Here is a 26,335-nt window from a genome sequence, read left to right as displayed (position 1 = left end):
GGGGTACAGTACTGGTGGGGACAGGTGTGTCACTGTATAACACTGGGGTACAGTACAGGTGGAGACAGGTCTGTCGCTGTATAACACTGGGGTACAGTACCGGTGGGGACAGGTCTGTCACTGTATTGGTCGCGTCATGAGTCAGTGGTTGTGTGTTGTAAATGAAGCCCCCTTCTTCCTAGAATTGTTGGAAAAGTTAAAGATTCGAAATAAGTGCACAAACTTCCTCAATTTATCTGATTTACAGATCCAGACTGATAGAAAGGATGGAGCAGGTTAGGACGAAGCACTATTTAATATCATTAATTAGCCTCTTGAGGTGAACAGTTATATATCATCAACATATAACACTACAAATTAAACCTCTCATCCCTTTATAAACTGCCCTTTTATACACACAGACAGACAAACCAACACAGAAACATTGGTCATGGACAGAGGGAAACTGGGAAGATGGATCAGTAGTTCCTACTCACGGGTTCTTGAGATGATCGTTATGATTCTTCTGCTGGTCAGATTGTTGCTTTTCAGTTATCTTTCTCTAGATTCTGCCACTGTTTTATCAAGAAAATTAAGTAGTATTTGAAACAAACAAACAAAAACATATGATCATTGCGGAATTGACAGAGCAGTCGGATTACTTTAGGATTGAGATAGGACTGTGACAAGAAAGTGGTCCAATGGGATTAGTTCCGGATTGATACAAGGCTGTGGAATGAGTAGGGATTAGTTTCGCTTTACTCCAGCAATGAGCCAGTACAATAATGGATAATGGGCCAAGTGGTCTCTTTCTCTCTCTCTCTCTCTTTCTCCCCCCCTGTCCCCACCTCTGGACTGTTACCTTGCACAGGTCTACAATAACAATTGATATCAGTAGATTGTAGATCTCATCTTCTGTGTTTTAATTCTTCCCAGGCACCTGTTGACAATGGGTCAAAAATCACCAGCTACCTTCTGGAGTGGGATGAGGTGAGTGTTAACACATTGGTCAAACTGCTAAAACACTTCAACTCCATTTTGCAAGGTTTCCTGACAAATTCCAGAATGCTTTTTATCAAGAAATCCTATTAATGTAGAAACATGTTCAAGCAAGAAACATTGCTCGACTTAATAAATCTGCTCACAGTCTCAGCAATTGATATCTTATTGGGAATTAAGTTGCTGAATCAAATGTGCCTTTAGGTTTGGAGGATCAGCCCTTCGAGCCTGTTCTGTTGTTCCCTAAGAGGGTCAGATGTTTCTTTTTGTGACAGAATGATTGATCACAATTCTCTCTCGTCAAAAAAGTATCTGTTTTTCAGCAGACAGGGCTGGAAGTGTGTCTACCTTCATGGATCCATCACACAGTCACTCAGTGCTAACAGTCACTCATCTTTCCTGCAGACATTAGCTCCCTCCTTCATTGACCATTCACAGGAAACATGGTAATTGGAAGTTTCTAACCAGTGCCCATCCCCACCCTGATCCTTCAAGAAGAGCCAGTTTCTTAACTCAAATTTATGTCTCCTACTCCATGGCCGGTTTGATGTAGGAGAGAGCATTTAATCAGGTGGCAGGAGGGTGACCCTTTCCCTGCCCCCATTAAGTTGGCAGAAAGAAGCCCATTACCAGCTGAGTTCCTTAACTGCACGGTTAATTCCCACTTAGGGTCCTTAAGCCTTTGCAGTTGGTATTCACCCAGTATCAGGCAGGGGGCTCACTGTGCATGGACAGCCACAAGCAACAGTAGGTTTGCTGTTTGAAGGACCTGGCATTGGGAGGTGACAGCCCACTGAGGGTCACCACTCATCAGACTGATAAGGTTATTCCACACTCAAAGTTTTATAATGCAATAGGCCAGGAAAAAAATCGTCTTTGGCTATATGTGATGTTAATGTAAGGGATGCAATACCCATAAAATGATATCTTTACAGTTTCAACCTAGAGTGAAACAAGTGATGAAAGTGATCTACAATAATGTTATTGAACCAAGTTATAGTAGCTGGTGCTCAAGTATTGCAATGATACAGAAACCAGATGGATCACAATGACTATATATAGATTGTCGCAGAGTTAATACAGTAACTAAGGTGAATTCATATCTGATTCCCCAACTGGAGGACTATTTTAAGATTGGACGTACTGATATTGTTACAAAACTTGACTGGTAAAAAAAAAATGACTTGACAAGTTCCTTTAATTGACACAGTCAAAGAAGTATCAGCATTTGTATCCCACAAATGGACGGTAATCATGTGAAGTCGTGTCATTTAGAATGAAAAATGCAATGCAACTTTTCAACAATTGGCCGCTAATATAATCAAAATAATGCATCTGTGTTGTATATATTGACGATTTGGTCCCATGAAGGGCCTTGTGATTTTTTTTTCCCATGTTAAATGTTCTAACAAATTTTTGTTACAGTTTTTTTGACATTGGCCAATGACTCCTTTCTAATTACGTCCTGTCCTAGGGGAATGGGGGTGTCATTGTCACATATGGAGTCATTGCTGAGCCTTTCTTCCTTCCACTTCCCCACCCACACCTTCCAATCAAAGACACATTGTGGATAAAGCATTTCAGAAAACCCTGAATGGAATCTGTTCCACAGTGATAAAACAACAGTGGAATCCTGTTCCTCCCCCACCTGTACAGCAACGTGACCCAGCGTCAATCCTCACTGCTCATTGCTGAGTAAGCCACATGCCCAGAGTTTGAAACAGTTCGTTGTCAGGATGTGGGTGTCGTTGGCCATCCCTCATTGCCTTTGAGAAGGCGGTGGTGAGCTGCTTTCTTGAATCACTGCAGACCGTGTAGGGCACATAATGCTGTTTAGGCAGGAACTTCCAGGATTTTAACCCAGCGACACTGAAGGAACAGTGATATTTTTTCAGACCAGGATAGTGAATGGCTTGGGAGGAACCTTGCAGGTGGTGGTGTTCCCATGTATCTGCTGCCCTTGTTCTTCTAGATGTTAGAGTCCATTGATTTGGAAGCTGCTGTCAAAGGGAGCTTGATGAGTTGCTGCAATGCATTTTGTCAGTGTTACACATTGACGCCACCATGCTTCAGAGAGGGGAGGGAGAGAGTGTTGAAGGTGGTGGAAATTTCCCCTATCCTGCTATTTAGTCGGGCATTTGGGAGGAAAGACTGGCATGGCCTATGTGACAATCAATCTTAACAGTTGCTCTCCCTTCCTCATGCTTAGGGGAAACGGAATAACAGATTTCGGGAGTGTTATTTTGGTAACCAGAGGCACTACAAACTAACCAAACTCTTACCAGCCATTGGTTACACCTTTCGGTTAGCAGCGTGCAATGATATCGGCACCAGGTAAGTGAAATGAATTGGGCATCCTTGCAGCAAACCATGTTCCTCCAGTTTTATATCTGGGGCTGTTTATCTGTTTGCTGAGTATCATTGGGCCACCAGGTGCGATTAGTACCACTTATGCTCTCGGGACCATAGCAACTCGTTCCTCACATTCTTGGATTAAGTAATATTGTTCATGCAGGTAATTGTTGCTCCCATTGGAGTTTCTCAAGAAGTTGGTGTTCCTTTGGCTGCAACAGTCATTTCAACAATGAAGTGACCAGGCCAGTGAGTCAATTGGAGTCACCAATTGGCTCAGCCCAGGTAAGGATGGCAAGCTTCCTTGTTCAAAGGGCATGATCGAGCCAGTTGCATTTTTGTGACAATCCGACAGCTTTGTCACCATTTTCGCTCAACCAGAACTAGGAGCTTCAACAAAACAGGGCCACCCAACATTGCAACAGAAAATTCAGCAAAAACATCTTTATCCCAAGTGCAGTGAGAAAGTGAAACTCGCTAACACTGTGGGAGGTTTGGGTTTTGACATAAATTTTATAGCTCCATTTGAGGCAAAGCAGGATAAACCTGTGCAGGGCAAGGGCATAGAGGATGATAGGGGGAAGTGAATAGTGCGTAGGAGGATGTTTGTGTGGAGCATAAAATCAGCATGGGTCACTCGGGCTGAATGGCCTGTTTGTGTGCTATAAGTTTATTATAAGTCAACGAACACTGATTAATGAATGTGTGGACACCTAAACCCGTGTATACCCAAGTTGTTCATAAGATCTACTCTGTAAAGATTAAAGCCATACCCCTAGTGATATCTTGGTCCAGCTGCTAAATATCAGATCGATGGAAATCAGATAGTACACACAAGCGAGTAAAAGACATAAACACAAGTGCCTAAGCTTTTATGGATCTGGGCTGGCAGAATCCACAGTATGGATGCAGCCCAGTCTGGACACACTCACTAACCCTTTGCTTCTCTAAGGACATGGGCCAATGATATTGATATTACCATCGCTGTAGTGGGATCTGAAACTGCTAGTCCCTGAAGTACAGATTTCACACATCCAGTGACACACACAAACATTCACTCATTCACACATTCACACACCCGTGCACTTGTAATATCATAAGAATTAGGAGTAAGGTAGGCTATTCAACCCCTCTAACCTAATCAACATTCAATGAAATCATGGTCCATTTGATAATGACTCTAACTAGACTTTCCTGCCTAACCCCTTCATAAACCCTATCTGTTGTGTAGATCAAAAATCTGTCTAACTCAGCCTTGAAATCTGTCTAACTATTCAATGACTCAATCTCCACTGTTCTCTGGAAAGTGAATTCCACAGACTAACAATTGTCGAGGGAGAAATTCCTCCTAATCTCTGTTTCAGACGTTTTGAAACTGTGTCCCCTCATTCTAAATTCAACAACGAGGGAAAACATCTGCTCAGCATCCACCCTGATAAGCCCTTGTCCACCCACAGTTGTGTATGCGCGTGCACACACACACACACACACATGTAGACACGCGTGTGCACACACTTGTAGATATGCATGCACATAGACACACGTAGACATGCACAACATAGACACACACAGACGTAGACACACACAGACGTAGACACACAGACGTAGACACACATATAGTCATGCACATGCATTGAGACACACACACACATATGATTCACTGTATCAGTTACATACAGCTGTAAGGTGATCAAGTCATGAAAAGTTGAAGTTGCCTTTGGGTAATAATTGATTTTATTCCCTTCCCTCACACCCCACACCTGCTGTTATTCAAATGCTCACTTTTATCCCCAACCCATTGCTTTCCTCACTGTTGCTCTCCCAATTACCAAATGTTACAATTATTCATTCCATTTTCTTTTGTCTCACCTCTCTCCCTCCATCTCTTTATATATCTCTGTATTTTTACATTTTTCTCATTGTCTCTGTCGCCCGTGTAATATTTTTATCTTCCTGTATGGCTCCTGCGCCTGTATCACATTCTTGCCATGTCGCTCTCTCTTTCTCTACTTCACTCTCCATATATATCTCTATCTGCCTGGTCCCCTTTCTCTCTCTTTATTATACTATCTCCCTACCTCTCGTTCATCCTATCTTATCTTCGTCTCCTCTCTTTGCCCTCATTCTCTCCGCTCTCTCTCACTTGGCTCCTCCAATTGTTCCCTTCACTCCCTTGCCTTCTGTCACTTGCCCTCTCTCTCTATGTTGCTCACTCCTTTCTATTCTCGTTTTCCCTTTCTCTTGCTCTCTCTTTTCCCCCTCTCATTCTATCTACCTCGACCTCTATCTGCTGCCCACAGTGGCTTCAGCCAGGAAGTGGTCTGTTACACCGCAGGAAACGTGCCACAGACGCCTGCTGCCCCTCGATTGGTCCGTGCAGGCGTCACATGGGTGACGTTACAGTGGAACCGTCCAGAAGGTTCGTCGGCAGAGGAGCACATGACCTACACGCTGGAGATGGAGGAGGAGAGTTCGGTGAGTAGCTGCCTGGAGCCCAACACTAACCCAGAGAACAGCGAAACAGGAAAAGATTGAGGTCACTCAGCCCCTCTCGCCTCTTCAAAACAGCCAGTGAGATCATAGCTGATCTCGAACTCGACTTCATTGATCCTGTAAGCCTTACCCAATAGAAATATCTCGATTGCAGTTGAGTTGGATTTTCAGTTCACAGCCAGACTCAACAACCCAGCTTCCAGAGGGAGAGAGTTTCAGCTGTTCACTCTTCTTGGTGTGAAGAAATGCTTCCAGACACTGCCCCTGTACCTCCGAGCTCGGTTTCGAAGGTTTTGCTCCATCGTTGTGTACTGTTCTCCCAACCACCCTCCGCTGACCCCACCACTCTACAACCAATCCCACAAAGCAAAACAAAAGGAAATACTTTCTCTCTATCTACCTACCCCGATGAATTCTTTGATTATTTTTCAATACCTCAAGCAATTCACTTCCCTAACTTCTGTGCTGGAGCAAATACAAAACCCGATTTTGCAACCTCTCGCTGTAATTTAACCCTTTGAGCCCTGGTAAGCAGCCGTTCATTTGGACTGAGGTGAAGAGGAATTTCTTCCTTCGGGAGGTTGTGAATCTTGGGAATTCTCTGCCTCAGAGGGTAATGGATGTTTTTTCATTGATTAGATTTCAAGCCTGGGGCAGACAGATTTTTAATTTCTTGGGGAATTGAGCAGGAGAGAAAGTGGAGGTGAAGTCTAAATTTATTCTTGATCATATTGCAGCCTCAATGGCCCATATCATCCACCCCTGCTCCTATTTCTTACTTGCTTGTGCTAGGGATAAGTACGTTCTAACTGATGGTATCTGATCTTGGAAAAAAGATGTGAATAACAACTGTTCAAACTCGCTTCTCATTCTCTGAGCTCACTAACCGGCACTCACTTCTGATCCTGCAACATGTCAATGTTTAAATCTTCATCATGGTTTTGCAACCAATCCATATCTTCTCCCCTCGCTACCTCTGTCATCTCCTCCAGCCCCACAACCCTCAGGGATCTCTGCCCTCCAATTCTGGCTTGCAGATTCACAGTAAAATAGCTCAATCACTTGTGTCTGTGCATTCAGCTGCTTAGGCCCCGTACTCTGTAATTCCCTCTCTAAACCTCTCCACGTCTCTCTCCTCCTTAAAACCTAAATTTTTTTGGTCACCTATTCTAATTTTACCTTTAGTGATTCAATCACGGAATTTGTTCGATTACACAACGGGTGTTTTACTAAATTAAGGCAGTGCTGGGAAAAACAAAAGATGTGTTTTGTCAAAATGCTTCATCTTGTACTCTTTATACTGTCCGGGTACATAATGGCCTGCTATGGCAACTGCTCTGCCCAGGACCGTGAGAAACTACAGAAGGTGGTGTGCACAGCCCACACCATCACGGAAGCCACCTTCCCATCCATGGATTCCATTTGCACCTCTCGTTGCTGTGGAAGGGCTGCCAACTTCATCAAAGACCCCTCCCACCGTGGTAATGCTCTCTCCCGTCAAGCAGAAGCTTGAACACATGCACCAGCAGGTTCAAGAACAGCTTCTTCCCAGCTGTAATTAGACTGCTGTTTGGAGTCTCTAACTTCAAAAAGTATTGATCTTGTTAATGATTGATTCTGCCTCATACACGTCCTGTGCAGTGTTACCAGCATGCCTTACTCTGCCTAAGTCTTTTTTCCATCCCATGATCTGTATGCCCTTGCTTATTATGATCCGCCTGTACTGCTCATAAACAAAGCTTTTCACTGTACGCGTGACAATAAATCACATCAAATCAAAACAAATGTTAGTAATCATCCAATGGTGTAATCTCCATAGCAACAATCTCCAACAATCAGAGTCCAATTGCCAACCAATCAGCATGCTGTGTTCATCAAGTAGAAAGATATTTGCCTTGGTATTGTGGAAAATTGTCCTGATGAGTGCAAGATGAAAAGCTTTGACAAAAGTGTATGTTATTCTATATATTCAAATTCTGTACTATGAACCTCTAGTAAATTAAAGGCATTGTATAAATGCAAATTGTTGTTTTTGTTCCAGACCGGTGGCTTTGAGTCGATGTATACGGGTGAGGAAGTCACCAGCACTGTGAACTCTCTTACGAGAAGCACACAATACAAGTTCAGGGTGAGCTGCTTGTTTCATTGAGGAGATGTCATTCAGACTTTGGCTTTCATTGGTAGGGGAATTGAGTTTAAGAGTCGTGAGGTCATGCTGCAGCTCCATAAAACTCTGGTTAGACCACACTTGGAATATTGTGTTCAGTTCTGGTCACCTCATTATAGGAAGGATGTGGAAGCTTTAGAGAGGGTACAGAGGAGATTTACCAGGATGTTGCCTGGACTGGAGGGCAAGTCTTATGAGGAAAGGTTGAGGTAGCTAGGGCTTTTCTCATTGGAGCGAAGAAGGATGAGAGGTGACTTGATAGAGGTGAACAAGATGATGAGAGGCATAGATAGAGTGCATAGCCAGAGACTTTTTCCCAGGGCGGAAATGACAGTTATGAGGGGACATAATTTTAGGATGATTGGAGGAAGGTATAGGGGAGATGTCAGAGGTAGGTTCTTTACACAGAGTGGTGGGTGAGTCAAATGGACTGCCAGCAGTGGTGGTGGAGTCAGATAAACATTAGGGACATTTAAGCAACTCTTGGATAGGCATGTGGAGGATAGTAAAATGTAGGGTATGCAGGGTAGATTGATCTTAGTAGGATAATAGGTCGGCACAACATCGTGGGCCGAAGGGCCTGTGCTGTGCTGTACCGTTCTATGTTCAGACTAAAAGCTAGGTGAAGCCTCGCTTTCATGGCCGGAGTGTCTTACTCCAACAGTGAGCTGTGGCGGCTCAATGTGTGTCAGTGTCACCTCAGTGCTGGAAGGTTGGAGGTCAAAGACCCACTCTTGCGGCTTGAGCTCAAACTGCAGCTTGCAGTCCTAATAACTCAGTATTGGCTCTAAAGTGAGGCCTTGCGTACTCAAGGGACTGTTAAGGATCCCATGGCCACACTTTTGAAGAAGAACAATGAAGTTCTGATCATGTCCCATCAAACATTTGTTCATCATGCCATTATCACATTGGTATTTTGGGATCTTGACATATGCAAATTGGCTGCCATATTTTCTACACTTATTGCCCATTTCTAATTCCCCATGAGAAGGTGGTGTTTTTTTTTAAATTCATTCACGGAATGTGGGCGACATTGACTAGGCCAGCATTTATTGCCCAGAGGTTAGTTAAGAGTCAACCACAATGTTGTTGGTTTGGAGTCACGTAAACTAGACCAGGTAAGGTTGGTAGTTTCCTTCCCCAAAAGGACTTGTGATTGGTTATCTTTTTCATGACAATCAACAGTGCTTTCATGGTCATATTTAGATTCTTAATTCCAGATTTTTATTGAATTCAAATTCCACAATCGGCTGATAGTGGTAGTTCTGAGGAAGGGTCAGCGGACCCGAAATGTTAACTCTGTTTTTTTCCTTCACAGATGCCGCCAGACCTGCTGAGCTTTTCCAGCAACTTTGTTTTTGTTCCATCATTGGCTGCGTCAGGTCCCCTGAACATTACCTGAGTCCCTGGATTATTAGTCCAGCGATGACACCACGAGACTGTTGCTTCCCTGAGTGCATGGACTGCAGCAGTTCATAAACATGGCTCACCACCACCTCTCAAGAGCAATTAGGGATGGCCAATAAATGCTGGCCCAGCTAGTGACGCCAAAATCAGGGGTCTACAGTACCAGCATACTTCATTGGCAGTGGAGCATGTTGGGTCTTTCCACAATTCTCTCTCTCTCTCACTCAACTATCCCCTGACTTTCTGAGATGAAAGAAGCTAATTAAAATCACCTCTGAAAAGTCTTTCCCAGTGCCGATCTCTGCCCCTCTTCCCAAGTGACCTAATCAAGGCAGTCAGGCTGGTATTTTTTTGAAAACATATTCATTAGTGGCGAGGTTATCATTTATTTCTGATCCTAGTAGCTCTGGAGGAATGTGGTGCTGAGCTGCCGTCTTGAACCTGTGCAGTCCACGTGCTGTATGTAGATTTTACCGACAATGCCTTTGGGAGGGAATTCTGGGATTTTGACCCAATGAAACTGAAGGAATGGGAATACACTTCCAAGTCAGGATGATGATTTGTTTTGAGGGAGCACCATCACTGGCAAGTTCTCCATGTCTCTACTACCCTGGCTTTCTAGATGGTTGTGGTCATGTGTCTGGAAGGTGACATCTAAGAAGCCTTGGTGACTTTGTGCACGGTATCCTGTAGGATGGTACACTGTGCCGGAACTGTGGGTCGATGGTGGAGGGAGTGAATGTTTGTGGGTGAGGTATGCTCTGCAACCCCAGGGCCCCAGTCAGCGTATTTCCTGCAGCAGTTATGGCCCTCCTAGTGGCACTATTGAGCCCAAAAGCAGACAGCCTTGGAATGGCCAAGAGCTCACAGTAAGTGAGGCTTCCACGTTCGGGATCTTGATTCCAGGTTAAAGCCTTCTGGTGGTCTTCCCACTGGCTGATGGAGGTGCGGTTCAAAAGAGGCAACAGCTATTGAAGCCAGCAGACAAGACTCCGAGACCTCAACAAGTTTCTGCCCCTCAAACAAAAATAAAAACAGAAATTCCTGGGATAACTCAGCAGGTCTGACAGCATCTGTGGAGAGAAAACAGAATTAAGGTCTTGGTCCAGTGACCCTTCTTCAGAACTGATTGTAGCTGGGGAAAGATTGGTATATATGCTAAAGATAGGGTGGAGGAGTAGACAATAGACGGAGATGGAGCCCAGAGAGACAGGAAAATAGTTGGGCAGACAAAGGAGTGGATAAGGGTCAGCGTGAGACAATCAGTAACTGCTAATGGAGCTTATAAGTGGCTTTCAAGTTGTTTGTTGTGGCAGAACATGCAATCTAGGCCTGGGGTGTGGGGATGGAGCAAGAACATGGGAGACGGTGCTACTAAGTCCTGAAGGCGGAAAATGAGGTGCTGTTCTTTCAGCTTATGCTGAGCTTTGCTGGAGCACTGCAGCAAGCCTGACACAGGGATGTTGGCCAGGGGACACTGGTGTGTTGAAATAGCAGGCAGTCAGAAGCTTAAGATCACAGTTCCTCAAATAGATGCTGCCTGACCTGCTGAGCATTTCTTGCTTTTGAAAGCTTTAAGTTTTAGTCTGTCACTATTTCCTGCTTGCAGATGGAATTGCGCCTCTCTGTCTCGGGTGTGTGTGACAAAAGTGACATGTATGTGTTTGTTTCTTCCCCCAGCTGATAGCCTCCAACGCAGAGGGCAGCAGCAATCCCAGTGAAGTGCTCGTGTGTATCACCAACCCAGACCAACCCGGGCCTCCATCCACACCCTACATCATTGGCCCTCCGCTCTCTCACAGCCTTCACCTCAAGTGGGGTGTGTATAATCTTCCCCATCTGGTCTTCTCCTCTGCCGCTTGGATTGTCGAGTAACTTATATGTTTGTGCAGTGCCCAGTTAGAATCATATATCACAGATGGAGGCCAATCAGTCCGTCGCTATGAATTTGGGCTTTCCAACAAGTCCCACCCCTTTGCGTCATTCTGCGTAGACATGCAAATTGTTCCCTATTTATCCAGTTCTCCCTTTGGAAGTTCCAACTGAATCTGCTTCCATCGCTCTTGCAAGCGTTGCATTCCAGATCACAACAACTCATTGAGTGAAAGGCCATAGCCTCACCTACCCACCCTCACACCCCTGACCTCTGTCCAGCAATGCCTCCCTCTAAACATTCTTACCTTGTTTTCCAAATCCATCCTTGACCTTGTCTTTCTCTTTCTCTGTGATCTCCTCTGGACACTTAGCCTCCAAAATCCCTGTACTCCTCCAATTCTGGCATCATGACCACACATTGTATTAATCACTGTGGTGTTGCTGGTCATGTGGTCAGCTACCATGGCCCTGAGCTCTGGAGTTCCCTCCCTGAACCTTAAAATCTACCTCTTTCATCATGTGTTAGGTTGCCTCTACCTAACCTGTCCTTATATTTCTCAATGTCAGATTTATTTAAATTATGCTCCCGTGAGTGCTTTTAGGACACTATGTAAATAGTGTTGCACAGGGTTCCATAATCTGTCAAGAAATGTTTTATCTAACACAGACTCCTTCAATGATTATAGACCCTCCAGAAGACAATGGTGGATCAGAAATTCTGAAGTATCTGCTAGAGATTTCTGAGGGCAACTCCGAGGGTGAGTTCAAAATGTAACCTTTTATTTTCCCCTCATCTCCATTCCCAGTGGCACTGCAACATCCCCAGGGAGTAAATACTATGAAGAATGGTGGTCCTTGAAGAAATCTGTTCATGTATGAACCCAGATTTTCAGTAGATCCCTCAAACCAGATACTATCTTTCGAGAACATCCCAGCATTCCCAAATACAGTGTGTCAGGAAAATCCGGTCATTCCCAGATACAATGTTGTCAGGAACATCCAGTCATTCCCAGATACAGTGTGTCAGGAACATCCAATCATTCCCAGATACAATGTGTCAGGAACATCTGGCTTTAAATCTCATCATTCCCAGATACATTTCGCCTGGGGACATGGACAGAATCCTGTATCAACCATTTCAGACTGAAATGAGGGGAATGCCTTCACTTAACCATGTGAGTGCCATGATGGAGAATTCCAGAAGGAGATTGATTGATTTTTGGATGCGAAGGAAATTGAGGGATATGGGGATCCAACAGGGAAGAAGAAATCAAGGAGAAGATCGGCTATGATCTTATTGGGTGGGAGAGCAGGCTTGAGGATGTGAATAGAATACTCCTATTGCAATGTCTTGTGCCCTTATGTCACACCTTACTCCAAATCCCTTTATGCACAAGTAAGGAGTATTTGGGATGATCCAGCATGACATTTCCATGTACAAGAGTATTAGGTTTTTCCGTCCCAATATCCCATTATTCCCAAATACAGGATATTGGGGAAACAAGTTCATACCCCAGCGTTGCTAGCAGAAGGCTTAAACACTAAAAGCAGTGAGATACAGGGATCCTCACAAAACATTATGAATAACTCCGGTCTCCATAACGTGTTAAGGTACTGTGAAGTTTTAGCCTTTGTGTGTTTTCGCTGTAGTGAGATACAATGACTTAGAGCCCTCTGTGTTGAAATGAAGTCCGAGTGGGGATGTGAAGGGGCTGAGCTTTTCTTTTCACTGTCTCCTCTGCAGGAAGCCAGTGGGAAGTGGTGTACAGCGGATCACTCAATGAGACTGTCTGCCAACAGCTGAAGCCAGGCACTTTGTACAGGTTCAGAGCCTGTTGTATCAGTACCGGGGGACACAGTCAGGTACAGCAACAACTATAATGTGGGAAAGACATCCCAAGGCATTTCACCAGAGCGTTACCAAATGAAATTTAAGAGCAAGATGATTTCATTGCAGTGACAGTACAGGATGGCATGTTCCCCACTGTCTTGGGGAAGGGGAGAAGCCTGCCCAGGATCCCAGTGGCTGCCTTTTAACTCTGGGAGCTGTCTTTGTTGCTTTAAGGTGAACCTTCCTCCCCATCTCAGGAGTCGGTTCTGCCTCAGGGGCTGTTGGCAACTGGTAGCTGAGTCCCTACAGCAGCACTGGGACGATAGGTCATCCCTACAGCTAGGAGCCTGGACACAGAGATAAGTCCAGGATATCGGTGAAACCCAGTGAAAAGGATGGGGGATGGTGCCTGATGTATGTGGGGGGTGGAAACGGCCTATCATTGGCCATTGTGGACCTGAGTAGGCCAAGACTTGGTGGGACATCTTATACTTCCGTCACATCCGGGAAGGTTTCAGCGAAGGTTGGGACAGGCAGTTGGTGGGAAGACCCCCAACAACCACAATTTATACAGTAAATACCATTTTTACAGAAAATAGCAGAACCGTTAGTAGTATCAACACACAGAGGGATCTAGGCGTACAGGTCCACAGTTCCCTGAAAGTGGCAACACAAGTGGATAAGGTGGTCAAGAAGGCACATGGCATGCTTGCCTTCATCGGTCATGGCATAGAGTACAAAAATTGGCAAGTCATGTTACAGCTGTGTAGAGCTTTAGTTAGGCCACGTTTGGAATATTGTGTAGAGTTCTGGTCACCATACTAACCAGAAGGATGCGGAGGCTTTGGAGAGGGTACTGAAACAGTTTACCAGAACGTTGCCTGTTTAGAGGGTATTAACTGGGAGAAATTGAACAAACTTGGTTTGTTTTCAAGACAACAAGGTGCAGGGCTGGATGAACACAGCAGGCCAAGCAGCATCATAGGAGCAGAGAGGCTGACGTTTCGGGCCTAGACCCTTCATCAGAAAAGGGGGAGGGGAAGGGGGTTTTGAAATAAATAGGGAGAGAGTGGGAGGCGGATAGAAGAGGGATAGAGGAGAGGATAGGTGGAGAGGAAACAAACAGGTCGAAGAGGCGGGGATGGAGCCAGGAAAGGTGAGTGTAGGTAGGGAGTTAGGAAGGGGATAGGTCAGTCCAGGGAGGACGGACAGGTCAAGGGGGCGGGATGAGGTTGGTATCTCTGGTTTGTTTTCACTTCTGCGAAGGCAGAGAGGTGACCTGATAGAAGTTTTCAAAATTATGAGAAGCATGGACAGAACGGATAGTCAGAGTCTTTTTCCCAATGTAGAAATGTAAATTACCAGGGACATAAGTTAAAGGTAAAGTCGGGGGAAGTAAGTTTAAAGGAGATGTGAGAGCAGGTTTTTTTATAGAGTGCCTGAAATGCACTGCCAGTGTAGGTGGTGGAGGCAGATACAATAGCAACGTTTGAGAAGCATTGTGACAGATACATGAAGAGGTAGGGAATAGGGATACAGTCTGCGTAGAGGCAAAAGATTTTTAATTTCGAAAGGCATCATGTGTTGGTGTAGGCTTGGAGGGCCGAAGGGTCTGTTCCTGTACTATCCTGTTCTTCTTTGTTCATTGTTTGTTCATAACCAGTTCTTTGTGCTAGATTTGTATAGAGAGTTCTGTACCCACACCCCTTCTGAAGAAGGGTCTAGGCCTGAAAAGCCAGCTTTCCTGCTCCTCTGATGCTGCTTGGCCTACTGTGTTCATCCAGCTCAACACCTTGTTACCTCAGATTCTCCAGCATCTGCAGTTCCTACTACCCCCCACAACCGACACCTGTTGGTTCCAGTTTTGCTCGGGCTTCTTGATGGCACAATAGGTCACTGTGGCCTTCATATCAAGACCCAATCACTCTCACCTCCCCTCTGGATGGAATGTCAGAAAGGACAAGATTAGACGAGTGCAGATATCACTGAGGCTTATAAGGCTTGAGGTGGTTAATGAGCTGGGAAAAAGCCATGGAGGAATTTGAAAATAAGGGTGAATTTTTAAACTCAAGAGGTGACTTGTCTTGGAGCTGAAGTATGTCAGCAAACAGAGGGTGTGATAGGTGAATGGGATGGAGTGTGGGTCGGAAGCTGACAGTGGATTTTAGATGACCTCAAGTGGAGAATATGGAAGGCTGTGCAGAGGTAAATTGGGATAGTCCAGCCCAGAGGGAACAAAGGAATGAATGAGGATGTCAGGAGCAGATAATCTGAGACAGAGATGAAGGCGGGCGCTGTTCGAGCAGTAGAAATGGTTGGTTTTTCTGTCAGCATGGTTATTGTGTCAGGATGAATCAAAGGATCAAATGTAACATCTAGGCTGTGAAGAGATTGGTTTAAAATCAGCTGTATCCAATAGATTAGGAGCAGGATCCCAAAACAATGGCTTCAGTTTTCCCAATATTTTATTAAGATGGAAAAGTAGTTATCTGTATGGTTGAATGATGCCCAGCCTGACTGATAAACAGATAGATATATAAACAGACAGTTAGATCATTGCATTCTCTGCCCCACTCATTTAAATACCACCTGAAGTGAAAGTCTCCAAAACGGTCCCGAAAGTTCCTGAAAGCTACATTGAGGGGAATTTTTCTATGAGTTCAAAAGAGTTTGATATTTGAGTAAAGGAAGAAGTGATCTGATACAGTGCTATCTCCCAGTTGAATTCTTTCCACAGTTCTGCCCCAAAGTGACTCTGTTTCTTACCTGCTCTAGTGTTCAGAGAGTCTATCTGTTCGCACACAGTGTGTTACACCCGGCCTGTGTCAACCACCAAGGCTTGTTGGGAAACCAAAACACAAAGAGCTTCAGATACAATGGGGTAAGTGTCACAGCTCCTGGATGTTGTTGCAGTCATTGTCTACCTAGTAACTAAATGAGAAGATCATTAGCAAGGTCAAATGTTCTCGTCAAGAAAATTAATTTTTGCAGCACCCTTCATGTATCTCTCAGAAGGGTTCACATTGAAAGTAAGAAAAATCTACCAGCATTAATTAACAATTGGCCCTCCAGCTCTTCCTTGCTTCCTGTCCTTCCTAAATATCATACACTCTTCAATATTCAGGTCCAAATCTGTCATATTTCAGCAATGTCTCTGAAAGATTGTATTTATTACTACTTGTGCTATCAGTCCATCTGTTTTGTTTTGAATAATATGTGCATTCAGCTACAGACCCTCTGGGTTTGTCCTTTTATTATTTATGTAACCTCCAGCCTATCTGTAGATTTCCACTTAGATTTGTATTCCCTATCAATTCCTGTCACAGTCTGTTTATCATTTCCCAGATGAATACATTTCTTTCTTACCTTGTCTCCAGTTTTTGATTTATGACATCCTGTTCAATTTGATTTCTTTCCTCCACTATTTAGTTTAAAATCCTCACTACTTCTCCAGTTGTACAGTTTGTGAGAACACCAGTTCGCAGTCTGTGTAGACCATCCCAATGGTACAGCCCTCACTTTCTCCAGTGCTGGTGTCAGTGCCCCATGAAGCAGTACCTACTTATACCACATCGGTCTTTGAGTCAATATTCATTTTTAAGTTGATGTTTACCCTAGGCCCCATTGGACATGGCTGAGGTAATAATCTAGAGAATGTTACCTTTGAGGTTCTTAATAACTTGATGCCTGGCTCTTCACAATGACTGTGCAGACCCTCTCTCTTTCTCTCTTGTCTATGTTGCTGGTACCTCTGTGACCGTAAGTTTCTTTCCAGCCCTGTGCAGATATTCCAAGCTCAGGTACTGGCCAGGAAACTCAAGCCTCCGGAGTTTTGCTCTTTGCTACAGAGAATGGTTTTCATTCCCCTCTGCCCTCACTAAACTGTTCCGAACTACCACCCCGTTGCTTTTAGCTCCCTTTAACTTGAATGCCTTCTGTTACCTTATGTGGATGTCTGTCAGCTCATCCATCCTACAGCCCTGACTGTCATCCAGGCAAGCTGAGGGAACCTCAGACCTGTTGGATAGTTGCAAAGGCTGGTCCCCTTGTACTCCTGCTCGCTGGGTCTCCCTGCATTCTGCACTCACAGTCACACCTGACCTGTAAACCAAAATAGAACATTCTGTTGTCACACTGGGGTGTTGCTGTAGAAATCAAGGCCTGCTATTCGTAGGGCTGTCACAAGTATGAAAAGTTTTTTTTTTAAATCAAACTATCCAAAGTATCCAATCGACCTGACTGATGAACCCAGGTTTTTAAAAAAATACACACTCATCAGGCCTCCATAATTAACCAGAAAGCAGCAATTTGTCGCAAGCAGTACATTCTTTTAAAAACCAATGGCAGGCAACAAAGAAGAATTTTAACTTAAAAACCGAAAGAACTGCGGATGCTGTAAATCAGGAACAAAAGCAGAGATTGCTGAAAAAGCTCAGCAGGTCTGGCAGCATCTGTGGAGAAAACAAAATCAGAGTTAACGTTTCGGTAACTGAGCTGTGAGGAAGGGTCACCAGCTCTCTATCACTGAAACTGTACCTTTAAAAAATTCCCACTCACGTAGAAACAGACATACTTAGAGGCAAGTCAAGGCAAAATATTAAGGGTGGGAAGGAACAAAAAGTGAGCAATGAAACAAAGTTTTGACAGTTTAGACATTGATGAAGTGTGTTCCTTCTGGTTCCTGTCGTTGCTGTGAGGAGGACACAAGGTTGTAAACACTGATTCTCGTCTTTCATTCACTGGTTGAGCATTTGTCCCTTCTGTTTCTCTGAAGAGGATTTTCCCTCTTTAAGGGAAATTGCAGAGAGAGAGAGAGTAGCTCACTGCTTGGCTTTTTCTCTTCCTTCTCCACTCCCAGGGGGTGGAGGGGGGAGTGGTGAGGGTGAGGGATTTAAGCACTTCCTCTTTCAGATGCTCTTTCCATCTGTTGTATTGCCAAAGAACAAAGCCGCAGCCACTCACCCAGGAACTAATCAAGAGTCCTCCTGAACGCGCACAACAACCACTTTGGAGTGAGAAACCAATCAGAAATCTGTCACTAGACAAAACCTGGCCTGCACACACCCCCAGGGAACTGAGGTGTCTGACATCCTCCTCCACTGCTTCAATAAGTCTGAAGTAGCCTCGGGAGGATGAGAATAGCCACGTTTCTGTTCAAAACAAAAGCGTCTTGTTGAGTAAACAATAGAAAGATGTGAGGAGCACACTAGCCCCAGGCTCATCTGCATACATTACACATCTCTGGAGCAGGTCGAACTTAAATCCAGGCCTCCCAGACCAGTGGTAGGGACACTACTGCTGTGCCACAAGAGGGCAAATGAACATCTTTTTCACTTTGACCAAATCATGATGATGTCATCACAGTAGAGGTGGTGCTTACTGCACTCAATCATGTATTAACCCTTTCAGACACTTAACCCTTACAACACTGGCATGTAACACACCTGGGAAATCTCCTTGGGAAGTTTTGTTAAAGTTGCCATCTCAACGGCAACTAGGGATGAGCAATAAGTGCCAAATCAGCCAGCGATGCCCATATGCCATGAATGAATTTTTAAAATACAGTGCTATACAAATGCAAGTTCTTGTTGGGTTCCCCTTCTTAGATCTGGGTGGGCAGTGATAATCACTTCAGGGGTTTGCTCGCTACAGTGCCACTGTCTGCCAGCCAGTTCCCATGTTAACCTGTTATGGTGGGCATCTGGGAGGGCTTCCTCGCAGATCACATAGGATCCTGCTTTAAACATGCAGGCATGCAATTTTAACCAGAGACTGGTACGGGAAACAAGAGAATCCAGAAAACCCTTCTCCAACTCGTCAGCAACAATTTGCATTTGTATAGTACGTTTAATGTGGTAAAGCTTCCCAAGGTGTTTCATAAGAATATTATCAAATGTTGTTTGATACTTAGTAGTTATACACAGAGATATTAGGACAGGTGACAAAAAAACAGGCATGATCCCTGGTTTCACATTCCTGATGACTGCAACAATTTTGCTGTGGTCAGGAACTGATCTGGTTTACCTTTGAAGGGTTGCTGAGAACTGGTTTTATAGACCACCGTCTCTCTGGGAACAGAAAAGTCTCGTGACCTCTAACCCGGTTCAAGCACATGAGCTCTCGTCCTCCCCGACTTGCTGAAATAATGATTTTTTCCCCAGCTACTCCGTCTGACTCGATAACAGAGTCTGGAAAAGAACAGAAACAGCCTTGTGACACTCAAATGGAGAATGTGTGAGAGTCAGTTTATAAATACTTGTCAGCACTCATTATTCTCTACCCAATTGCACACAGCTCCTAATGTAATACACCTCTTAATCACAATGCACTGCAGAGTAAAAGCTCTTTATTGAGAAATGCCAAAACTAAGTAGTTAGAATGTTCAATTCATTGAAGAGCAAAGTAAATGAAGATTTTTTGCCCCCATTTTCATTATACATTGAAGAGTTTCCAGGAACATAAGAAAGACTATTGATGGCTTATTTTAAGCCTTTCCTTTCCACCTTGCCACTTTCAATGCTTCACAAAAATTCTCAAGGCTGATCCAACTTGGATTATCAGCCAGACTTCCATTACATCAGGACCACACAAAATGTTTCTTGACCAGAAATACTGATTGAAGTGTAGTCACTGGTCAGGTATAAGATGCGCAGCAGTTAATTTATGTACAGCAGACTATTAGGATCCCAGCTGATGTTATTATTGGATAACTCAGCTCCCAGACTGAAACCTGGCCTGATAGTTTGATTTGTTTTGATTTTGACAAAGTGGTCACTTGCTGAAACATAGCACACAATACTGCACAACACTAAACAAAAGAAATAAAGATGAAATAGAATCAACCAAGCCATATGCTTAGAACACAACGTAAAAGATTTTTAAACACACAGTAAAGGTAAAATTCCACTAATCCCAAATCACTCCTTTATTAATGAAAAAGAAACAAAACAGGTTTTGTACAGTACCCAAAACACATGCCTGTTACAGTATCCAAAACGCCACCTATACAATACTCACACCAGAGTATCTAACACCTCGATAAGTTTAAGTCACTTGTGACTTCAGTTTTTAGACTGAAATTGCAGATAGCTTCTTCCTGAAGCTATTGTAAATTTGAGCTCCAATGTACTCGGTTTTAAGTAATCTCATCAGTGTTTTATCCGAACACTTCTGGTTCGAGACAAAAACTGGACTCTTTGCTCTAACGTAGTTATAATTCTCTATCAGTTCTTTCCTTTTCAGGAGCACTGATCTACACAACCATCCTACTCCAACGTTTTATTTGCTCAAATCCCCCCTCTCTAAACTGTTGGTGTTTCGCTAAGGCTTAAAAAATTAGGCTCCAGAACAAATAAACCTTGAGGTCCCATTATACATCTTACTGGGTTGCAAAGCAATCTAAATTAAGCAAAAGTCCATTCGTAGTGCGTAAAACCCATTCACTCTAAATCTGAACCTCAAAACTATTTTTAAAAGAAATCACCGTAATTACAGAAATACTTACAAATTACAGTAAATATTTTATTATCTGACACCTATGGGACCAGGAGTGTGGCATTTGATCAAATATTTTGGTTGATCATGAGGTCCACATAATCAGTGCAAAAACACACACTTAGTAAAAGAAACGAAACGCAGCGGGTATACACATCTCTGTTATACCTTATTTACAGCAGAAATCACTTGAATAATAGTGCAACTTTTCCCTAAATAAAAATGACCACAGAGTGCCTTCTCATTCACAAATTCCAGGGAGATGGAATCTGACCCATTTAAGAACTGTGTGAGTGACCTGCTGGATCCTGGGGTCAAACACAACAGCGGGTCAGAGAACATGAATGGTTCCTTGTGAGGCAGCAAGCAGCAAGTGGGATCTGGTGGGATCAGTCCCTGTTTAACAGGTCGAGGTAGTGCTTGGTGTTGGGGGTCTGCCTCCCAGTAGAAATGGGAAAGCGTGGGGATCCCAGGGTGAGGGATCACCAAGGCTTGCTTGTGATCCGAAAATGGGAATGATGCCCGTCTCTGTTTGGATTTAGAATCCTCTTTGTTAATGGGCACGCCCAGCCAAACTCACCATCTCCTATTAGTGGCATACGTAGAATTTACACCAGAGAAAACAAGCTTTGTGTTCCCTTCAAAACAGACGATGAAGGAGTGACTGAATCCAGGCTTTGAGCCGAGTCAAGAAGTTTACTGGATTGGCACAGAGAAAATAGCTTTGCTGGAGAAGGGTGTTGAGGGGAAAACAGAGCAAAGGGTCATAAGCTTAAAAGTACAGCCAGGCCATTCAGAGGGCTGTCAGGAGGCAATTCTTCACACAAGGTCGGAAGAGATTTGAAACTCCCCCAGAGATTTGTAAGTACTGGGGATCCTTTGGAAAGTTTTAAATTGAGATTTTTGTCAGGCAACGTTGTTCAGAGTTACAGAGCAAAGCATGCATGGAACTGATCGAATGGGATGGGTGAAACAGGCCTCAAGGGGCTGAATGGCCTCTTCTTAGAGAAGGGAGGAATAGAAACTTTTGTTGGGGAGTGGGATGTAGTGGAGAGGAAGGGACATAGGTGGTACAGTGTGTGTGGGAAAATGAAAGCTCTGTCTGAAAGTAAACACCAAAGTTCCAGATGAGTTGAGTTGATTGTTCTCTGCAGGGCCGCCATCGGATGGGAACTCGATGGTGACGGAGTATACGTTGGAGATAAGTCAAGGAGAGCTAGCACCTTCGGAGGTTTACTGTGGTCCTGATCTGGAATGTACTGTCAGCAGCCTCCTGCCTGGGACCACCTATCAGTTCAGGGTACGAGCTGCTAATGAAGCAGGGGTGAGTTTCTGTGATTGCACCTTTATGTATTTGACTTTAAGCTGAGCTTCCATACCCGCCCCCCCAGTTCCTCCAGCACCAAGACCACTTACCTTTATGTTTATTATATCAGCCATCTCCTACAGTGTCTCAATCTATTTGTAACTCTCACTCATTGTCACCCTGAAGCTTGTCTATTCCAACACTCTCCTGGCGAGCGCGGCCAACTTCCACTGGAATTGCTCCAACAACTTGCTGTTCCTCTCCTCACCTGTACATCCATCAGTGCTCTACTCCCTGAATCGCATTGACTCCTAATCTGGAAAAGCTTCAACAACTTAAATTCTCATCGCCGTTTCCAAATCCCTTCATGGCCTCACTCCTCCCGATCTTGGGAATCTCCTGCAGCCCCACAACCCTCTAAGATCCCTGCAATCCTGCAATTCTGGCCTCTGGAACATGCCTAATTGTAACCTGTCTGCCATTCAGCTCCTAATCCCTGGAATTCCCTCCCAGAACCTCTCTGCTTCTCACTGTCTTTGTGATGCTCCATAAATCATAGCAGCCAAAGTTGATAGATAGGGAGCAACTGGGATCCCACAGAAGGGTGGTATAGGCTCGAGGGACAGAATGGCCTCATTGTGATCCTGTGGTTGGTGATTTATCTGAATATCTCTCTGATATATGCCTGATAACATGTTGCTATGTTAAAGGTGCTATATAAATGCAAATTACTGTTGTTTGAGGAAGGAACTGGGAATAATTTAAATTCTGCAGAAAATCCACTCCAGTCACTCAGTGTGAGTCACTGCCAGTGCAGACTCATTCTGTTTTATTGACAGTGTTACTGAATCGTGCTAAACCCAAACCCTACGAGTGGCAGGGGTCTGGTCAGTGACCCCAGGGGATCACAACCGGTGACTTTATCTCTCCCTCACTATTCCTAAACAGTACGTTCTGGTCCTGATAACGACCCGGACTTTGTGGGTTAGTGGGTGCAGTCACAGTTTCAAAGTGCATCTTGTTGCCACAGCAAGTTGTGATCTGGAATGGGCTGCCTGTAGCAGGGGGGAGGGGGTGGAAACAGTGTGGGTGATAACTCACTGGTGAGAATTGTTTAAAGTCTTGAAAGGGAAATTCCTGCGGGGCTGTGGAGGAGAGGGAACAAATCGAAGATCTGGGGCAGGTACGATGGGCTGAATGGCCACCTCCTATGCTGCTAAATTAGTGACATGTGTCACAACAATTGACAGGTTCATGGGCACCATGTTAGTGTCACCCAATCCATCTTTGCCCCCCACCTCTGCTGGTCTCCAACCCCTTTCCAATCTTGGCGATGCCCTAGGACAAAGACCATGGTCTATCACACTCTTAGACCCTGCCCACCCAAACTTATGTCTCACACCATATTGGAGGGTGGGCTCAACTGCCAACAAAATGCGAATGGGTCCAGAATCACGTAGGAGCCCAGACCGTATGATGATGCCAATCTTCCTCCCCATGGTCACTTCCACTGGCCCCGCCTTCTCAGTTCCAACATTTTTACAACCGTCGTCAAATTCCCAAAAGCAGCATATAGTAGGATTTTAAACTCCCATTTTCCAGAATTTTTAGCCCAGCAACTTTCAAAACTGAATGATGTCCCAAAGCACTTTCCACCCAATGAGGACCCTGATCCATTACCATTCCTTGCAGAGCTAGTAAGAACTGCCGATGCTGGAGAATCAGAGATAATGCAGTGTGGAGCTGGATGAACACAGCAGGCCAGGCAGCATCAGAGGAGCAGGAAGGCTGATGTTTTGGCTTGGGACCCTTCTTCAGAAAATCCATTTTCTTGCATTAGGTGCAGCGTACTTAGGATTGGTTGGGGGATGTGAAAGGGGACACATTAATTGATTAACGGCTTTCTTGCTTAATAGCTGATGTTTTGTTTTTTTCTCAATGACAGTACGGCCCTTACTCTGAAGCGATAGATCTCACAACAGCAACAGGACCCCCAGTTCAGTGTAAAGCACCTGCACTTTCCTGCTTGTCGACCACAAGTGTACATGTGAGCTGGGAGGTAAGTCATAACTAAACACAGATGTCTGTGTGACATGAGGGGACAGCCTGAGGGCCAGAGGGACTGGCCCCACATTCACAAAACTTTCAGAAAGACACTGGGAGAGCACACAATTAAATAAAACACACATCTCACAATGTCCAAAACTAAATTCAAACCTAATTCACATTGCTGCTGACAGGAAGTGAGTTCAGGTTTACTTTGTCCCAGTCCTGGGAATGTTTGATAGGGACATTGTAGTGGAAGCTTTACTCAGTATCTAACCCTGTGTAGTGCCTGTCCTGGGAGTGTTTGATCGTGACAGTGTAGATGAAGCTTTACTTTCAGTTTAAAAATGTAGGGGAAGATTTAATCCTGTACTTTACCTGCCCTGGGAGTGTTTGTGGGGGACAGCATAGAGAGAGCTTTACTCCGTATCTAAGCCTGGGATGTCCCAGTCCTGGGAATGTTTGATGGGGACATTGTTGAGGAAGCTTTACTCTGTATCAAACCCTGCACTGTACCTGTCCTGGGAGTGTTTGATGGGGTCAGTGTAGAAGGAGCTTTACTCTATATCTAATACTGTGCTGTTCCTCTCCTGGGAATGTTTGATGGGGACAGTGTGAATGAAGCTTTACTCTGTATCAAACCCTGCGCTGTACCTGTCCTGGGAGTGTTTGATGTGCACAGTGTAGACCCCTCTCTTGTGTGGATGATTGTTTAAATTCACAAGGAAATGTGGTGTATAATTCCAGCTCGGAGAGGAGTATAACGGTGAGTCCTTGAGGAAAGAGGAATCTGTGCTGTAATTAGTTTGAGGCCTCATCTGTTGGGTTTGGCGGAAAGCATCGATTGGTGTGGGCGAGCTGAGCTGTGTGTCCATGTTCACCAGCTTTTCCTCAAGTTGTTGGTGTGGAGATCGATGTTGTCATGACAATGAGCCTGCAGGACAGCAGCCAGCAAGAAATGTCCTTGCAATTGGTTTGTTCTCTCTGACCTCATCTTTTCTACCACTTGCAGCTTTTGAGAGCAAGGCTTTTAGTTTTGATCGCTTTCACGTTTGTGAGTGAAATTTTACTGCAGGCCGTTTCCTGAGGGCTCAGCGGAGGTTTGTGGCCCCTTTCTCTTGAAGACACAACTGCTCAGCAACTGAACCAAGGCCCTCCAACCCCAACACTGCCCTCCAAACTGGGCTGCAAGGGGATCCATTCGAGGAGATGGTGAAAGCAGGCCAGCAGGGTCTGTTCTTTCCCAGCTCTCTGGCCCAACCTCAACTTTCTTTCTCGCATCATCTCCCTAGTTCCCAGCACTACTTCCCAGTGTGGATGTGAGCCCAGCTGGCTTTCCCATTCCGCTCTGCTTTTGGGAATTTTGGGCCATCAGTGAAAAAGCAGAATTAGGCCATTCGGCCCTTTGAGTCTGCTCTATCATTCAGTCACAGCTAATAAGTTTCTCAACCCCATTCAATAGAATAGAATCCCTACAGTGTGGAAGCAAGCCATTCGGCCCAAACAAGTCCACACCGACCCACTGAAGAGCATCCCACCTAGACCCGCCCCTACTCTATCCCTAAAACCCAGCATTCCCTATGGCTAATCAACCTAGCTGACACATCCCTGGGCACCATTCGGCAATTTAGCACGGCCAATCCACCTAACATGCATATCTTTGAGCTGCAGGAGGAAACCCAGGTAAACACGGGGAGAATGTGCAAACTCCACACAGACAGTCACCTGATGCTGGGATTATACCTGGTCCCTGGCGCTGTGAGGTAGCAGTGCTAACCACTGAGCCACTGTGGCACCCATTCTCCTATCAACTCCCCATAATGCTCAATCACTTTACATGCACATTCACTCACTCATACCATCACGCACACTCACTCACATCATCTCACACTCACTCACACCCTCACACACATATACACTCACACTGTCACACACACACTCACTCACACTGTCGCACACACACACACTCACTCACACTGTCTCACACACACACACACACACACACAGTCACACACACACACTCACTCACACCGTCACACACACACACTCACATTGTCACACACACACACTCACTCACACTGTCTCACACACACGCCGACACACACGTGGACACTCACACCATCACACACACACTCACTCACACTATCACATACACACTCAGTCACACCATCTCATACTCACACACCCTCACACACTCACTCACACCATCACACGCACTCACTCACATCGTCTCACACTTACTCACACCATCACAAACACACTCACTCACACTGTCACATACACACTCACTCACACCTTTGCACATACGCACACACTCACATCATCATATACACACACTAACTCACACCATCACACACACAATCACTTACTCATTCACACACTCACT

At 44.8% G+C, this 26,335-nt stretch overlaps 1 protein-coding gene across 1 annotated transcript in view; it reads left to right on the top strand.

Annotated features, from left to right (window-relative positions):
* fndc3ba (fibronectin type III domain containing 3Ba) overlaps nucleotides 1-26,335 on the top strand; it is a 120,030-nt gene that overhangs the window by 31,243 nt on the left and 62,452 nt on the right. The window contains exons 8-17 of the mRNA XM_048604539.1: nucleotides 916-969; nucleotides 3,188-3,312; nucleotides 5,631-5,805; nucleotides 7,865-7,951; nucleotides 11,078-11,216; nucleotides 11,959-12,030; nucleotides 13,017-13,135; nucleotides 15,879-15,984; nucleotides 21,752-21,921; nucleotides 23,849-23,962. Coding sequence (XP_048460496.1) covers nucleotides 916-969; nucleotides 3,188-3,312; nucleotides 5,631-5,805; nucleotides 7,865-7,951; nucleotides 11,078-11,216; nucleotides 11,959-12,030; nucleotides 13,017-13,135; nucleotides 15,879-15,984; nucleotides 21,752-21,921; nucleotides 23,849-23,962 — 1,161 coding nt within the window. The remainder of the gene's footprint in view (nucleotides 1-915; nucleotides 970-3,187; nucleotides 3,313-5,630; nucleotides 5,806-7,864; nucleotides 7,952-11,077; nucleotides 11,217-11,958; nucleotides 12,031-13,016; nucleotides 13,136-15,878; nucleotides 15,985-21,751; nucleotides 21,922-23,848; nucleotides 23,963-26,335) is intronic.

This window comes from Rhincodon typus, chromosome 13 (genome assembly GCF_021869965.1).
Source record: "Rhincodon typus isolate 14 chromosome 13, sRhiTyp1.1, whole genome shotgun sequence".
Classification (NCBI taxonomy): Eukaryota; Metazoa; Chordata; class Chondrichthyes; order Orectolobiformes; family Rhincodontidae; genus Rhincodon; species Rhincodon typus.
Note: the sequence above shows the minus strand (reverse complement) of the source record. Positions and strands in the feature narration are given on the sequence as shown.